At 33.4% G+C, this 19,772-nt stretch overlaps 1 protein-coding gene across 1 annotated transcript in view; it reads right to left on the reverse strand.

Annotated features, from left to right (window-relative positions):
- The window catches only part of LOC103606845 (adenosine kinase-like), a 38,724-nt gene that overhangs the window by 714 nt on the left and 18,238 nt on the right, over positions 1–19,772 (reverse strand). Inside the window, exons 3-4 of the mRNA XM_008591382.1 lie at positions 19,075–19,247; positions 15,363–15,471 (exon numbers count right to left, since the gene is read on the reverse strand). Coding sequence (XP_008589604.1) covers positions 15,363–15,471; positions 19,075–19,247 — 282 coding nt within the window. The remainder of the gene's footprint in view (positions 1–15,362; positions 15,472–19,074; positions 19,248–19,772) is intronic.

Below are 19,772 nucleotides of genomic sequence, written 5' to 3' on the forward strand. Positions count from 1 at the left end.
CTCAATGCTTAGAAAAACAAGTCTGCAGTTCTACAGATTATGTGCCTGTGTGTGTTTAAAGGGGTGGGAAAGGAGCTAAATATCTGAGCTAACCTCCAATTAAAGTCAATCATAAAAACAGCCAATTTAATGAGTGCGGATTTCTTTGGGTAATTATAACACCAACCACTTTTTTCTCTTTTAAATCTGTAATTCTGCCTTCTTGTTATTGCTTGCTTTGTCATTAATCGCCTCAGGACCTTGATTTCCTAGCAACAGACTGCCACCAAACATTTGGCTCCAGTTCAACATTTTCTTTGTGAAAAATGGCACTGCTGTTGCCGCCTGGGCCGCTGCAGCTAGACTGGCTGTGTAAGTGCTCTAATAATGTATTCCACTGGAAAAAAAAAAAAAAATCACATGATACAGGGTGCAATGACTGAGCTCAGTTAATTACTAAGCTGGGAAGTTTATCTACAATCTAAAAGCTGTGTTGGGAGAAAGGGGACCAGAAAGATTAAAAAGGTGTTCCTTCCATTATCAATAATTTGCAGGTGAGAATTTACAAAGAAATATTTTATTCTTGGGTGTACAAGTTTCTGTTTAAGTTTATTTAGGAAAGGGTACAAAAGGCCAATATTGCTAAAATGTCACTTGACAAATTCTTTCTCTACAAAATAGCCCCAAACACACAAAAGAATCACAGAACAGTTTGCTGCAATTTTAAAAAGCAAATTAACCTACGCATCTGTCAGTCGTTTCTTTTCTACTTAAGGCAAAAATCACTTATATATATAAATATGCTATGAGATGACACAATGAGATTTCATTCACAACATGAACACGAGACAATAAAAAAAAAGAATAATTCAAAATATTGTGTTGTGATGTACTGTATACTTAAATAAGTAATAATCCATACTAAGGGAAAAAAGATGCTTATCATTATTTTTGAAATGATTCAAGTGATTAAAGGAAATCAGGCTTCCTGATTAGAAAACAAGTAATAAGGTAGGTTTTTTTGTTTCTGTTTTTTTTTACTGGGTATACTTATTGAGATTTTCCATGCCTTAGAAACACTACCACCCCCCATAATGACAGTTACAGAAATTAACATGGCATGTCAGATATGGTTCGCTTATGCGTTGCACTAGTTCTCAGAAATATGGCTTTATAAGACTGGCATGTTTCAGGATTGCTGTCAGGATATGATAATTTAATATACCCAAGAGAACACTAAGTATTATGGAAGCATCTGTGAAACTAATAAGCCAGTGGACATTCTGATTCTTATCGATGTCTACATACTGTATAGGAAACTTACTACAAAGTACCGTCCCAATTCAGCTCATTTGAGGAGGCGAAAATGTTACAGTCTACCTTAAAACATCACAATCATCACCCTGACAGACTGAAATAAAAATGAAATTAGGGAACATCTATAAAGGAGCACTAAGCATTAAAAAGTCTTTGGTTATATTCACACGTAGTTAAAATACACAGATATTCTTAAAAGACAGCCAATGAGTTAAAGATATTGGAATGGTTTTAAAGGATTCTGCTCTACTGGCACTAAGCCATGTAACTTCACCATTGAGTCTGATTCCCCATCTTAATATAATTTTACAAAAAAACAATTCTTGGTTGATATAAGAAAGCAAATATATATTCACAATCAGAAAAGTTTTAGAAATAGAGTTCAAAATGCAGAAAAGATTAAAAACCACTATACAAAACATATCACTCTACCTGAGAAATGTTAGTTGACATTCATAAATAAAATAATATTTTAAAGATTCAATTTAGTTTATTATAGCTTTCAAATTAAATAAGTGTTAAACTTACAAGAAACTACATATATGTGAAAAAAATTATTTTTGAGGGATAAAGAATGGAATATACAGTGCTGGTTTACTTTATTACATGTGCATCTTTCTGGAAAAAATTTGGGTGGGTTATTCTGCATTTGATATTTTGTTTGATTGTTACTGTTTCTGTCATGTCCCTTAAAAGTGCTGGTTTACTTTATTACATGTGCATCTTTCTGGAAAAAATTTTGGTGGGTTATTCTGCATTTGATATTTTGTTTGATTGTTACTGTTTCTGTCATGTCCCTTAAATTTAAAAATAGTATGAGAGTACTTCAAAAAGTTCATGGAAAAATAGAATTAAAAGAGAATATGAATCTTTCCATGAACTTTTGAAGCACTCTTGTATAATATAATACAAGGTGGTCTTAAATTCTTTATAGAATGAAGACAGAAATAAATACTTTGAAAGATGAATACACAAAATGAGTAGTCAGGATAGCAGAACTGAACAGGGTTGGAAGACTGGGCAGAAATGAGATGTTTGGGGTTGGGTGTTATAGGAGAAGATTGGACAGAGTAACAGAGAAAAGTATTCAGGTGCTATCACAAATGTGTACTAGAAATTTGTACAGAGGACAAGAGGAATGCAATTTGGAAAAGAAAGAATTTATCTTCTAAACATCTTCAACATTTAGGATTTGCTGATATCAGGACAACATTAGTGAAAAAGATAATATGAATATGTTCTATTCATATTATTATTAGAAGTTATTTCCAGCAGAAGAGAAAAAAACCACACGATAGGCTCAGGAGGTTAGAATCAAAAGAGTCCTATTATACAGATGAGAAATCCATATTGTTCTAAAAATGGATAACAGTAAATATGAACTTATATCAAGAACTTGCCTTCCTGGGTAAGTACTGAAAAGGAAGAAGGCTGTTTTCTCATTTTCTCATCCCACTTTACCAAACATAAATTAAGAAAAAAAACTTCATCTACCACATGTCATCCACCCAAATCAGAAAAAATAATTGATATTCCAAAGAAGGACTGACTCCAAAATATGGTAACATTACATAAAGAAGAAATAAATGACAACAAAGCTTACATAAAGAAGAAACAAATGACAACAAAGCTTAAAAGACCCTCTTTAGAACACCTGCAAGAGAAATAAGAACAAGAGATCAAAATAGACTTATTATGACTTCCATTACATATGTCAACAAAGACATAATTTCATTATTTGTCTTATTAGAAACAATTGTATCATTTATAACCATAATACCTGTATATCATTGAAACTATTAGGAGAGATGTGAATATAAGATCAAACCCAGGGGTCATGGAGAATTATTGCTAATGAGTGCAATGTTTCCTTCTGTGGTGATATGAATATTCTAAAACTAGATTACAGTGATGGTTGCAGAACTCTGTAAATACAATGATGACCACTGAATTGTTTACTTTAAATGGGTGAACTCAATGGTACATAAATACCTCAGTAAAGCTGTTAAAAAAAGATTCAATTCAATTTTATTCATCTGGCAGAATAGAGACAACAGAACATATGGGTTAAATCATATTAAACTATAAAGATTCTATAATAGGTTCAGTAACTACATTGGAATACAGATACACTTCTACAGATACTTGATTGTTTATGTCCAGTTTATATACAATTTCAAAGATATAAAAACTAGCACATAAAAATGTGCACTGCCATCATAATGTTTATAAATTTCCCCTCTCTTAATCATGTTTATTAAAGAGATTCAGTAAACATTTCATTTTCTCAAGGAATTGCTGATTGGTCTGAAATACACGAATAAGGTAAACAGAAGTAAAAACATCTCAGTAGACGATCTGTTAATTTATTTGGGGCTCTGTATCATGGCCTACTGTCTTAACAACTAAGTTCTATACATATGCTTATTTTCTTACCATTCTGAGGCAATTAGCACATAGTGTGGTTTCCAATCTCACATAAAATTCCAAGACTTCATTATAATGCCACAAGTCCACAACACAAAATCTTCCAATCTATCGTTAGGGCTCTAAGGTTCTACAACTAACACTATTTTATTTCTAAGTAAATAAAAAGATTATTTTGTTTAATGAAAAATGGCATTACTTTAATATTCCCAAAGATTTCCCCTCACTCTAGGTAGAGAGTTTTACTTTTGATAGCTGCCAAAAATAAGACTTAAGAAAAATTACAAGAATATAGGAGCAAATTGCCCAATTTGGAGAAAATCTTTATCTATAAAAATCATAAAGCATTACTCTAAAAAATGATACCGTCAGAATTTAACCTGCTGAAAAAAAAACAATTTTAGAGAATTTGGAAATGAATACAAATAGGATTTCTATAATCAAACTGTCATTTGAAAATTTTTCTAGCAAGAATCAAAAATTATCCTGATTGTTAAAGAACAAAATTACAACAAGTTTAAATATCTTAATTGGCTTTACTGAGATTCTAGAATCGGGCGACACACGTTATTCCATAAACTAGAATAAGTGTCCCAATAAACCAAGCAGAGGAGGTTGGTTATATAGACAGAAAAAGGCAAAAGAAAACAGAAATAAAGAACAAAAAGCAGACTGATTACTTCAAAGTTAGTTTCCTTGTAAGGTGGGGAAAGGAAGACAGAACAATAAAAAGTAAAATCAGGTTCCTTCAGGCTATCTCTTTTGTGTAAGGATTCAGTATCATACCTATTGAATTTAAAATGGCCTGTTTGGGAAACTGGTTGTCTTTCTTCTGACTTCTCAGAAGGTCAGACCACAGCCAAAGTAACATGGAACTTAGCAGGGGTGACTTCATTTTGATTTTTAGTCTGGTCTTTTGGGATCTAGTGCAGGAACTTAGTCCAAAACAATGGCCTCCTGTAATTTTTATTTAACACTATATATGAAGAAGTACCAACAATGAATATTTGTGTAACTCACTATCAATAACATACACAAAATTTTGTAAAAAACTAAAAACTGAACTCTAATGTTAATGCTTAAAAAACACTGTTATATCCAAGTTAAACAAAGATGTCTTTATCACATAGTTTGGGGCCTTCCTTGCCCCAAAGTGATGCCAAAACTGGCACATAAAATTCTAAACCTCTGCCTCGCAAAAATTCATATGTCTTAAGTGTCAGGAATTATATACCAACATGAAAAACTCCAGATAGAACAAATAACCCCACATATTTCTTCTCATTTCACCCTTTGAATTTAGAAATGTAATAATAATTAAGGTAACCTGCAAGGACATTTTCAAATAAAAGGTTTTAACAATTCACAGTTAATCTCTAATGAAGTCAAAGAAACAGTCCAAAATAGGATGGTTAAAAAACTTGAAGTAAAATGCAGGAATAAAGTTATATGGTGATCACTGATTTGACCAATATAGCAGGCGTTCTAATACGTAAGAGTTCAAAAACTACATTTGGAACAATGATAAAATGAAAGGCCCGAGGTAGTTCAACCATCCCGCCTCTTTTACTAATAATCGCAGAAGAATATTATAAAGATTAATTAGTAAATTTCAAAAAGTGCTTTGAGCTCCATTAAATGTTTTGTAAAGAACTGTGACTTATTATTTAATCGTCATTCACAGAATAGTTTAAGTAAATTGAAAAAAGACCCATTAGTTCACTTGTTCTGCCAAAGTGTATTTATTATAATACAGCTTTCAAAGGATGATATTACAAAGGCTTTTTCTACGGTCTAATAAAGTTTAAGGCAATGAGTTTTAAGTAATTGCCACAAATTAGTAAAACCTTTCTATTTTCAACTGTCCAGATTCTTTTGGCTAGGGGTGTAAATTTCAAACAGATATGTTAAAGTAATATTTTTCTTTTTTTTAAAATATTACCTCAATTTCTATTAGATTACCATTACAAGACAAATCCATTCACTTTCACTAGAACATTTCTCATCTTTTTAATGACAGAGCAAATATTACCAGATGACACATTCTAAATTTTGAGCATAATCAAAAATGTTATATCAAAATTCCTAATCACATTTTAGTGTAACCATATCTTTTAGTAAATATGCCAAAAGATAACCAAATCCTAAAAAATAGCAGTTATATACTTCATCATATATTCATTCTAATTTGTTATTCAATGTTTACAGACCACATTACTAATATATAAAATTTCAAATATGAGATATGCTTTCTTAGACTAGGTTTCTTATAATTTATCACATTGCCTCATTTTAAGGACTTTAGTTATTACTTTCAGATTACTGACAAAGATATTTAATTGTAACTGAGCCTAAATAAAAGTTCTACTAAGTTAAATTATTACTCATGGCAAAGGTATAAATTTTTAGTAGAAAACCCAACTAGGCCAAATAAGGCAGGAGATATGAGTATTAAACATTTGTTAATGATTACTACTTGTCCTTCATATACAAATATTTCTATTTTTTCCCAGTATGAATTATATTCCTTCTTCCAAGATTTTACACTTCTCCAAACCATGTTTCCTCTATTGGCTTGTAATCATACTCTCCTTATTCCAATAGCAAACATTAGTTACACTTAAAAACCTTACCCTCATAAAAACCATATTCCTCCAAATGGCAAAATTCTAGACTGAAAATGGATAAAAGCGGTCACCATGAAGTTATAAAATAAATGCAAACAGGGGAAAAGAAGCCCTGTAATAAGCCACAAAAACCAGAAAATAATTGCAAAAAGAAGGAAACAGGCATGGGTTCCAAAGGAAAATTCAAAGTATAAGTCTTATATTCTCACACAATTATTATTCTCACAGAATTATTGACAAGATATGATTTATTATTCTTTCATTTATGAGTATAGTGCTTAATGTTCAATCAGTGAAAAATGTTACACATCTGGCTGACTTCATTTTGCAAACTAAGTCGCAAGATAGTGAAAGCTTTTATTAAACCGATTTCTTAAATATCTTTTTAATCTCTGAAGCTGATAATTCTCCCTATAATAAGCTTAAACTAAAGAAATACACTGATTTCTTTAGTGTATGAGAGTACTTCAAAAAGTTTGTGGGAAGACATAATAAAAAGCTAACATGGGGCTGTCCAGTTAGCTCAGTTGGTTAGAGTGTGGTGCTGACAGCTAACACCAAGGTCTAGGGTTTGATCTCAGTACTGGCCAGTGACCAAAACAAACAAACAAACAAACAAACAAACAAAAACCAAATAATAATATGAATCTTTCCATGAACTTTTTGAAGTATCCCATTTAAAACGTGAAATATTTTTCCCATCAAAAAACTGTATTAGAAATTTTCTACACAAAATCCTAATGCAGGGGCCGGCCCGGTGGCGCACTGCTACAGTGCGCCGCTTGGGAGCGTGGCGACGCTCCCGCCGAGGGTTTGGATCCCACATACAGACCGGCCGCTCACTGGCTGAGCGAGGGGCGGGCGCAACACCGAGGGTTGCAATCTCGTTGCTGGTCCCGGTCTGGTACGGGCGCGACACTGAGGGTTGCGATCCATTGCCGGTCACGAAAAAAAAAAAAAAAAAAAAAAAAAAATCCTAATGCATTCACAATGTAGTCAAAACACTATATAGGTTGACTGAAAATATTACAAAAAATTATTACTACATTAGTAATTACATATAGATGAACAACTGCATCTTAACTGAGAAGTTCCAATATTATTTTTAAGTGGTAAAGTGGTGGCTAGAGAATTTTATACAATCTAGAATAATATTTTGAGGAGTTTCTGAGGTAGAATCAACCCCAAGATGCATTTCAGAATAATTTCTCACCAGGACTTTTGGTTTCGCTTTTACTCAAGTATTCTCCGGTTACACACTTGTCAGTAATGGTTTTGGTCATTTTCTGACACTCCAACAGGTCAAGGAAAGGAGAAATAAAATTTTGGGACAAGGAAAGAAAAAATTAATTATGTTAACTGAGAATTAAATCTGCAGTTTAAAATGAATACCATGTTCCAGGAAAATTTAGTATAGAATAGACACAGAGATAAATCATAGTTGTTATTAACAGGTTCAAATTCAAAGAAAAAATTAGTTTCTCAATCTTGTAGAAAAAGCAAATCACTCAGAAAAAAAGGAAAAACCAAAATCAACCCAGGGATTTCCACTTCCAACCAATACAAAGTAACAGGGAACAGATTTACACTCCTGCCTTAAACAACAATGACTATGGACAAAAAAGAATGTACAAAATAAGGTAAATCCTGTAATTACTCAAACTTACTCTCTGAAGACAGTTTCTAGGTTGCAGTGTAGGAAGAGAGAACCTAAACAGAGTCAAGTAGTCTCCATTCAGGGAATTCTGCCAAGGTAAGAGAATACTTAAGAGGACAGTGATGCTTGAAGAAGAAAGACATGCAAAGCGAGAACTCTGGAGATCTGCAGGGGTTTCCCTTTGAGACCTCAGCATATGTGTATGAGGAAACAACCCATGCCAAGGTAATAACAAGAAAAAAACGTGGTAGAATTAGTAGACAAGGACATCAAAACATTGTTATAATTATATTCCATAAGTTAAAAATGGCAAAGGACAACATGAGCATGTTAAGTAGAGACACGTAGGACCCCTGTATTGGCCAGACGGGGGGGAAAAAAAATGAAGTAGAGACATGGCAGGAGTAAAAAAGGTCCAAATCAAACGTCCAGAGATGAAAACTACAATGTCAGAGATAAAAAAAAAATAATAATAAAATAAATAGGATTAGTGTCAGATTAGACAGTGCAGAAGAAATAATTAGTAAACGTCATAGGGAATATTTAGCTTTCAGCCCATGGTTTCTTAACATTGAAAAAAAATGAAGTAGAGACATGGCAGGAGTAAAAAAGGTCCAAATCAAACGTCCAGAGATGAAAACTACAATGTCAGAGATAAAAAAATAATAATAATAAAATAAATGGGATTAGTGTCAGATTAGACAGTGCAGAAGAAATAATTAGTAAACGTCATAGGGAATATTTAGCTTTCAGCCCATGGTTTCTTAACATTGGCTTTACAAGTATTAGGGTACTTCAAAAAGTTTGTGGACAAACAGAATAAGATAATACAAATCTCTCCATGAACTTTTTGAAGTATCTTCGTATTTTGAAACAGAAAATTTGTTGGTGTAGGGTGTTGTCCCATGCATTTTATGATGCTTAGTAGCATTTTCTGCCCTATATCTACCATTAGCAAACGTCCAGTTATCACAATTAAAAATATCTTCAGATTGGGCCGGCCTGGTGGCGCACTCGGTAGAGTGCAGCGCTTGGGAGCGCGGTGGCGCTCCCGCCGAGGGTTCGGATCCCATATAGAGACCGGTCTGCTCACTGGTTGAGTGCGGTGTGGGCGCAACACCGAGGGTTGCGATCCCGTTGCCGGTCGCGGTACGGGCATGACACCGAGGGTTGTGATCCCGTTACCGGTCACGAAAAAAGACAAAAAGGAAAAAAAAAAAACGTCTTCAGATTTTGCCAAATGTCCCTAAGGGGCAAAATCATTCCCAATTAAGAACCACGGCCATGGACTAAGCACTACTCTAGACTCACCTAACAAATAATAAGAGCAACACTCAAAAGCATCTTACTTATTCCATGTAACATAACTGCACCCAGAATTAATCTCAAGAAGATTTATAGTAACACAAAAATATCCTATACCCATAAAGGTAAAATCCACAGTACTGGACAGCCAATAATTACTAGGCATACAAGAGGCAGAAAATACAACCATGGGGCCCCAGAATCTACACATACGTGAAAACTAACACAGGAGGTCATTAAAAGTTATTTTAACTATATTTTATGTGTTCCAAAAGTTAAGTAGAGACAAGGAAGAGAGAAAAGACCCAACTCAATTTTCTAGACAGGAAAACAACAACACTGAAATGAAAAATACATGGGATGGGATTAACAACAGTTCAGATATCACAGAAGAAAATATTAATGAACTAGAAGGCACAGCAAAAGAAAGTATCCAAAATGAAACACAGAGAGAAAAACTAAAAGAAAGAAAAAAAAGGGCATAAGTGAGCTATGAGACAGCTTTAAGTGGTCTAAAGGGGTCAGAAAACAAATTCAAAGAAATAATCACTGAAAATATCCCAAACATAATAAAAACTATAAACCCACAGTTCTAAGAAGTTAATTAAATCCCAAACACAAGAAACATGAAGAAGGATATATTAAAGCACATCATAATCAAATCAATCAAAACCAGTAATAAACAGGAAATTTTAAAAGCAGCAAAGGTTACAGGTGGGGGGGTTGTTAAAACAGAAACAAAATTAAGGATGTCAGATTTCTCAGCAAGAATAATGCAGTAAGACAGTGGGGCAACATTTTCCATGTACTACGAGAAAAAAGCTGTCAGTCTAGAACTATTTATTTGGCAAAAATATCTTCAAAATATGAAGGTGAAATAAAGACATTTTCAAACATATGAAAGCTGAAAGAATTCATCACCAACAGATCCAAATACAAGAAATGTTAATGAATGCCCTTTAGGCAGAAGGAAAATGATACCAGATGGAAATTTGATTCTAACCAGAAGGAACGAAGAACACTGGAAATGGGAATTACATGAGTAAATATATGCTTTTTTCTTATCATTTAAATCTCTTTAAAAGGTGTTTGACAATTTAAACAAAAATAATAACAATGTATTATTGTTTTTTTTTTTTTTTTGGTCTTTTTTGTCTTTTTCCGTGTCCGGCAACAGATCGCAACCCTCAGTGTTGCCCCCGTACCGGACCGGGGACCGGCAACGGGATCGCAACCCTCGGTGTTGCTCCCGCGCCTCGCTCAGCCAGTGAGCGGGAACCGGTCTGTATGTGGGATCCGAACCCTCAGACGGGAGCGCCGCCGCGCTTCCCAAGCGGCGCACTATCCAGTGCGCCACCGGGCCGGCCCCCAATGTATTATGGTTTTTATAGCATATATATACAAGCAAAATGTGTGTTGTTTATTATGTAAATTATACACCAAGAAAGCCATTTAAAAAAATAAACACAATTAAAAACCTTTAAAAATTAAAAAGTGACAATGATAGCTTAAAGGCTAGGAAGGGCTAAATGTAAGGATAATATTGTATTTGAAGGCAAACTGCAATGAGTGAAAGATAGGCTCTCTAAACCCTAATGCAACTACTAAAATAACAAAAAAAGAGAGAGACCAAGCCAATAATGGAGATAAAAATACTGGATTAACCCTAAAGAGGTCAGGAAAGAGAAAAAAGAGGGTGAAGAAAAGATGGGACAAATAGAAAACAAATACCAATGGGGCTGGCCAGTAGCTCAGCTGATTAAAGCACAGTGTTGTAATACCAAGGGTTCAGATCCCTGGACAGGACAGCCATCAAAAACAAAAACCAAGGATGATGAGTTCAAACCTAACCATATAGATAATCACATTAAATAGGGATGGTATAAACGTTCCAATTAAAAGGTAGATATTGTCAGACTGGACAGAAAATAATACTTAACTATTTGCCTACAAGAAAAGCACTTTAAAAATAAAGACACAAATATGTTAGAAATGAAAGAGAGAAAAAAGATAAGTCATGATATCAATAATCAAAAGAAAGCTGGATTGGCTATATTAATACCAGACACAGTAGATTTCAGAGCAAAGTATATTATCAGGGATAAATATACCATAATGGTAAGTAGGTCAAATAATCAATCCTACACTTATACACCTAATAACAAAGTTTCAAAATACATAAAGCAAAAACTGATAGAATTTCAGGAAGAAATACACAAATCCACAATTATAGTCAGAGGAAGATCTCTGGAAAATCCCCACATCTAGAAATTAAACAACAGACATTTAAATAAATCATAAGTTAGAGCAGAAATAAAGAGAGAAATTACAAAGTATTTCAAATGAATGAAAATAAATACACAACTTCTCAAAACTGGTTGGGATGCAGCCAAATCAGTACTTAGAAATTTATAGCAGTAAGCATCTATAGCAGAAAAAAAGTCACAAATTAATGAATTATTCTCTCACTTTAAGAAACAAACCAAAGGAATGTGGTAGGCTGGTGGGAAGGAGGAAGGAGGAAGAAAAGAAGTAGAACAAATGAAATCCAAAGTAAGTAGGGAAAAAAAGGAAATAATAAAGAATAGAAATAAAAATTAATCTGGGCTTAGATTTCCCAGAAAAAGTGCTAGAAGTCATGAAGCAATGTCTACAAAGTATTTTGTTTTGCAAAATATTACACCAAACAAGTTGCCATTTATGTAAAAGCAACAGGAGGTAAATAAAAGCTCAAGAAGGGAGGCACTCAGTCCTTCCTGCTAAAAAAAAAAAAAAGGTATGATGATAAAGTACAGTCAATAGAGAAATAAACAAAATAAACAATGAGGAAATGGGAAAACTATGTAAAGTAATTGGTGGTAAGCATTTACTTCATTTAAATATAGAATACTATAAGAATTATGGTTATAGAACAAAATGAAAATGTTTAAACACTGAAAATGTAAAAATAAAGTAAAAATACAATTAACAAAATTCAAAAGGCAGAATGAAACAGAGTGCTAATTTTCTAATTTTTCACAGCAGATTAATACTGCTTAAAAAGGAAATATGTAGTTTAGAAAAATTAATAGCTCTAATTTACTAATCTTTTTAATAAGCCTTTCCTAAACATCTAATTTAGAAAATATAATTTTTGAGTGAGAAGAAACAGATACATACCAGTTTGATTCTAAGGCAAAGAGCACCCTGAGATTTATGTTTTCAAAAACACAATTAACTAGTCACCATAACCAGTAGTCCCTAATCAATCACTTGTAAATAAGGAATTTGAGAATTTGTTTTAAACATAGAAAAACTGAGTTTACATGGTATAAGTGCAACACTTGCTATGAAAGGTTAAAAAAACCCAAAACTTTATTTAAATCAACAGAGAATGCAGGTTTGTCCATATTCAGTTTCATCTTCTTATCAGGAAAGCTTCTGATATGAAGTCATTCACTGCATTATATGGTGGAAAAAATGATCAGAGTTTTCAATTTTCTTGGGCTGGCCAGTTTGCTCAGTTGGTTAGAGTGCAGCCTTGTAACACTAAGGTCAAGGGTTCAGATCCCTATACTGGCAAGCCGTCAAAAAATAAAATAAATTAAAATGAATTTTCTTAATGCTCATGACCATTACTAGTTTATAGAATAGTGAGAAGTAGAGATGAATATGTAGATCTAGTTTATTTTATGTCATGCAGACACATCTTAATTATAGAAATTTTTGAATAGATAAACTGAATTGTTTCCTTAGATCAAGAACTTTTAGAATTAAACAGCTCCCAGAATTTCAACTTGTTAAAACTAATTAGTTTATGATGATAATGTAAGGAGACTGCTCATCCTATAGAACCTGAAAGTATGGGGGAGCCCACCTGATTAGTGATTTGAGCATGTGCTAAGACAAGACTAGACTAGACTACATCTCATTTTGGAATGCTCTGAACTCAAAGGGAATTAAGGTTTTAAAAGAACTGTAGAAAGTCTTTGTAGAAATAACAATACATTTCAGAAGACAGTTAAGAGATTCTGATAAATAAGAATTATACTCTTAGTTGCCAACTACATAAATATTTGCTGAATGTCCACAAAGAATATATAGTATCCTAGGTATCCAATATGAATCTACTATTTTCAGAACTATTTTGAAATAAGGTAAGCTCTGAGCAGAGCGTAGATTTACCTGGCCATGTGAAAGAGCATTCTTTTTATGAAACTGCTGAAATAAAAGCTAAGTGCTAACAGTTACTATCAGAGATATAAAGTGGAATCCATTGGATATTTCTTCCAGATGAATATATCACACAAACTTCAAAAATAATCCAATTTTCCTCACTGAATGGACCAAAACTAATCTCTCTATCCCTTATATGAAATGGTATTTTTGTATAAATAGTTAATACTATTATAAAAATTCCATTCGCCCAAAATTTGGCTAGATGTGTTTTAGTACATAATTGCTAAAACTATGAGTTGTTTTGCAAGTTGAGCCTATATTTCCATAAAAATTCCATTCACTGAAGTTGGCTAGATGTGTTATACTGTATAATCATTAAACTATGAGTTGCTTGCAAGTTGGCTGATAATTCAGGATTCAACTACTATATATCGAAATACACAGAACTGTAATTATCGTTGAAAATACTTTTCATCACAATATATTGTCATATTTCATAGTCAAAGTAAATAATATACATAAATTGTGCCAAACTTTAAACCATGTGCTCTTTGAAAATCAGACTGTCGAATGTAAGACGGTTTGAAATAGTACATAAATTCCCCTCAAAGAATCACACTAGGGCCGAGCCCGTGGCGCACTCGGGAGAGTGCGGCACTGGGAGCGCGGCAGCGCTCCCACTGCGGGTTCGGATCCTATATAGGGATGACCGGTGCGCTCACTGGCTGAGCGTGGTGCGGCCGGTCTCAAAAAGGACAAAAAAAAAAAAAAATCACACTATCAGAACACACTATCAAGACTTTAATGAAAAATGAAACCATTCCGAGAAATAAAATAAAATAGAAATAATAAAGAGGAATAAAAATCTTCAATTCTCCAAATGTTTTTCTCACATACTGGGAGAAGAGATAGGAGATAGCATGACTTTCTGTTACATAATCTTCACAATGTAAGCACTTATTTGACAGTTATAAAGGGGCAGGATTTGCTATGCAGAGGAATCAATAACAATGCTGTAAAGCCTACAGCAATGCACAGAAACATGCTGCAGGAGACATAAACACGAGACTGAAAGAAATAATTATATTTTCAATAAACATGTTCCTATTAGATAATCAATTTTTTACAGGTTTTACCAGCTGTTTCACACAGCTCAGGTAGTGGAATGGCAGCAGCTGTTATACCAAAACCATATATTATATGCATATGAGGTGCTTTTAATTTTTCATAGGTATATACTTACTTGTGAGCAGCCACGCTGAACTCATATTAAATAAAAACAAGGTAATCATGAGGTGATTAATTCAGGAGGAGTATTAGTACAGTCTTATTTTAGAAATGAATTCTTAACAAATTATTTTTGTCAGAAGAGTTAATAATTCAATTTACATGCTAACTTTATTTCCATATGTAAGAGATTTGTCACGATCAATGTTTCTGATATATTAAATTAAAAGGTGTCATGGTAATTACTATGGAATAAATAGCAATTAATTTTTTCAGTGAATATTTACACTGCTAATATTTTTCCACACAATGCATGAGTCATTCACAGCAGGCTGTCTAAAAATATAAAATGTGAGTTTGTAAAATTACTTCAAAAGATCTTAAGAAACTAATTTAATACAGAATTCTGTGCTTGATTGAGAAGCATCTATGTATAACGTCTCCAAAAAGAGGTAGACTTGAAGGTAAATAATACAAATTATGTTACCCATAGAAAGATCATATTTCTGTTCTGTATTTATAATACTGAATCTAATACATGCTTTGAGATGTGTAAATAATTTGCAGGATAAGCAAAAGACAAATATTTTAAAATGTATATCATCCAACAACTATAGTCTATCATGTTAATATGTACCAAAAATTTGAATTAGGTAAATACTTACTGCTATATAACAAACTCTTGCTTTTTCTACCAATATCCAGTTTTTCTCCAGATCAAGATGTTTTTCCTTTTTATAACAATTGGCAGCAGCAAGATTAGCTACAAGGGACCTAAAACAACCAAAAAAAAAAAAAAAAGCAAGTAGGTTTTACTTATACATAGCCAAACTTGTCATGCACTTGTATACAGTTAATTACCAATATTTTTTGCAAATTTTTAAATTTATAACATTTTAATTCTTAGTGCTTCAAAACTGACATTCATTTTTTAAATAAATGTAAATAACATTAATTTTGTTTTGAGAACTTTCCGAGACTTCTTTGTTGCCTTTGATATAAACAGAGATGTTAATCCTTGTTCTAAACACCCCCTGGTATTTTGAGAAACTGGTATTTAAGTTTTCTTTTGATACTAAAATAATATCTATTTTTTACATTTTAATAGTTCAAAATGCAGTTAAGAAATAAACCTACCAAGTCATTATGCAAAAAAGAAATCTATGCAACTAAAAACTTCAGTTTTTACAGGGGAAAAATATCTCCCTAAAAATAAGTAATAACATAAAATAATTGATATTTAATCGAATGCTTTACTTACTTATTTTTGGCAGCTGGCCAGTAGGGGGATTTGAACCCATGACCTTGGTGTTACATGGCTGTGCTCTAACCAACTGAGCCTATGGGCCAGCACTTACTCTAATGTTTTAAAAGTCAAATATGGGATTAATTTCATAAAACACACATGCAAATGTGGACCATATTTACTATGAGAAATTAATTTGCAAACCATTACATTTTAAGGAGTTGAATCAATTAGAATTACTTCCTATAGTTGAAAACTCCCTGAGATGGTCCAGTTTTACAGCTGGAAAACCTAAGCAGAATACCGCATTTAAAATCTTGCTACAAAAGTGCCACCTAAATTGTTTAATTATAGCCCAACAATTAAACTTAAGAAATAAAATAATTATTTACATTACATGTAAATTAATAAAAATAGTTTAATTCTCCATTTTGACACAGAATTTACAAAATTATTTGCCAATTTTTCTTTTTCTAATTAAATGGTAATGGTTATGGCTTACCAAAAAGAAAAATCACCTCATCATTTGAGACTTTGATAATATGTTTGGTTCCTCTGTTTTAATAATAACAATAAGTTGAAGGGCTGGCTTGTTAGCTCAGTTGGTTAGAGTGCAGTGTGATAAAACCAAGGTCATGGGCTCAGATCCTTGTACTAGCCAGCCACCAAAAAAAAATATAATAATAATTTAAATAAATAAATAAATAAATAAATAAATAAATTTATTTCTCCAAAAACATATTTCCACTTATTCATATGCCAATTTACTATTGAAGGATACATCGCTTCATGTTTAATTAAATGAAAAAATAGAGTAATATACATCAATATTATACAAAATATCTTATAAACTTAGGAAAAAGTTAGTCCTAATTTATAAAAATATTTTAGTAATCATGACTCCAGGGAAATTAAGACAAAGATGGCTACTAATTAAAAGCAAACACTTTTTTTTTTTTTGTCCAGCAATGGGATCGCAACCCTCGGTGTCGCGCCCGCACTTCGCTCAGCCAGAGAGCGGGAACCGGTCTGTATGTGGGATCCGAACCCTCGGCGGGAGCACCGCCGCGCTCCCAAGTGGCGCACTGTAGCAGTGCGCCACCAGGCCGGCCCAAAAGCAAACACTTCTGATACCAGCTACTAAACACTATTTTGATAAAAAAAACTAATTTTTGATAGGAAATTACTCAGTTTCTTCAAAAGAAAAATACAAGTATTCTTACTATCTGAGTGTATTTGATTCTGAGTTTGAAGAGTGAGAACCTGAATCAAGATTACTTAGCTGGCTAGTTAGCTCAGCTGGTTAGAGTGCAACTTTATAACACCAAGGTCATGGGTTCAGTTCCCCTTACCAGCCAGCCATCAAAAAAGAAAGAAGAATACTGCATTATTCAAACTCTTTGGTTTCTGAGTTTTGGGTACTGGTAGCGAGAGTTACCAACCCTATGTAAAACAATTTGTTCAACTCTATTAAGGTTTCAGAATTTGGAAAATGAGTTAGATAGTGAGTGTTTCTCCCCAGTTTCTGACTTCCCATATCATCTAAACAATACTCATCATCATAGCCATAATATTAATATATAAATTAAGTTTCTGACATCTGGGAGACCTAATATTATCATAACTGTTCTTTAAAATAGCATTTAGCATAACAAAACAATTTAGCAATTTTACTCTAGCCTGAGTGGTGTTAGAGGCAAAACTTGACTCATTTATCGCTATTGGAAAACTTTGCACCTGCAGATTAAGGTTGGTTATAGGAAAACTAAAAACGGTAAATGTCTGAACAAGTTTATTTCAAATTTTGATTAATGGATGGTTTTATTTATTGAAATCTTAAAATCATAATGTTTCCCTTATACACAAAAAAACAAAGTTAAAGGAAAGGCCTGAAAATGGCTTTGGTACTCTAATTATTTTGAAAGTTATATTTTAGTCACTTAATGACTACTGTCCATACTGATCTGCAGTATCCAGAATGTGTCAGGTCCTTAATATACATCTGCTGGAGGTCAAGCAGTAGCAAAAATAAAGGAGGTGAAAAAGGAGAATGGAGCAAGGGAGCAGGAGAGAGAAGGAAGGAAATAAAAAAGGGAGGATAAAAAGAGAAATCTGAAAGGAGGGAAAGAAGGGAAAAGAGACAGGGAATGAGGAGGACAGAGTAAATATTTCCAATTTGTAAGAAATGCAAAATTTCTAGTGAATCACTATTTTCAAAGAGATAATCTTTGATGATTCTAACAAAAGAAGTTAGGAAAGTTATTTTGTTTTTCCTTTGCAAAGGAGGAAAAAAGCCCATGCTGAATATACTGAAGGAATGCCTCCATGTAGCTACAAAAGAACAATTATAACCAATGCATGGAAGGTCCTGAGAGATATATTTCAAGTTCATCTAAAGAAGAATTTTCTAATAAGTAACGTTGTAAAGAAACATATTTGGTTGTTCCTTGAGTGGTGTATTACCCATGTTTGAAGTTGTTTAATACGTTGGCTGGCTGGTGACGGGATCCAAACCCTTGACCTCGGTGTTACAAGGCTGTGCTGTAACCGACTGAGCTAATCAGCCAGCCCCTGGACGTTGTTCAACATGGATGAATGATTATTTGCCAGAAATGCTTTAGATGACCTAATTTATATGAGACAGGATATAACGTAGTATTTTATATATGTTAAATACACACACCCACATATTTAACATTCCTTTTTTTGTTTTTTGGTACAAGGATCTGACCCTTGACCTCAGTGTTACAGGGCGGTGCTCTAACCAAATGAGCTAATTGGCCAGCCCTATTCTAAGTTCCAATCTCAGGATATGGTGAGGAGAATTCTTTCTAATCCAAGTTGGGCAACAAACTAACTATAAGACATAGAGCAAAGTATTTTCCTTTTCTGATTCTAATTATAAAAAGCAGAGACTGGACTAGTCTCAACCTTCATTCCATTCTCCCTTATGAGTTCAATAGCTAGTTCAACAAAAGTAAATTTAAAAACAGTAACGGAAAAATGATATAAGGAAGAAAGGTTTACTGAACATTATAAACATGAAATCTAACTTCCAAATTCAGATTGGAAATCAGATGTTACCAGTGTTTATAGAGCCAGTTAGTACAATGCCTTGGAATTACACTGACCTGTTGTCACCAGTGATGCATGCAGCACAAGTTCCTGTTGGTTGCTCATTCTGCTCATAGTAATGAGCATCCACATGGGCTTCAGCGGCTTTTCTCTTCAAGATTTCACCAAATTTATCTATTCCAATGCATCCAAAAAATGTTGCTGCTTTGTGTGGCTGCTGGATCATCCACTGAAAAATGGTAACATAAATAATTTAATGGGTCAAAAAATTGGTACACATAGTTCAGTATTCTTCCAAGAATAGTGGCATGGAAGGGATGCTTTGTGAGAAACTGGCTGTTATGAATGGAATTTCAATTCTGTACTACCACTTATGACAGCAAACTTGATATAACAACCACATAAAATATATTACTTTGGGGGAAGAGAAATAGAGTACAGTAGTTAAAGACTCAGAAGCTAACGTCATGCTGATGTGATATAGGAAAATAATAGAGAGTCCCAATATAAGTCATATAGCATTGTCATAAAAAGCCCAGAATCTATCCTGAAGTCTGTACAGGTTCAAATCTTGCCATTGCCACTTATGAGTAGGACCATGTCACTTAACATTTCTATGCTTCACTTTCCTCATCTGTAAAATGTGAATATAATTACAAATACACCTCATAAGGTAGTTGAGGATTAATTGAAATAATGTTAAGTTATGGGGCCGGCCCGGTGGCGCACTGGATAGTGCGCCGCTTGGGAAGCG

Source organism: Galeopterus variegatus, unplaced genomic scaffold, assembly GCF_000696425.1.
Source record: "Galeopterus variegatus unplaced genomic scaffold, G_variegatus-3.0.2 Scaffold6884, whole genome shotgun sequence".
NCBI lineage: Eukaryota > Metazoa > Chordata > Mammalia > Dermoptera > Cynocephalidae > Galeopterus > Galeopterus variegatus.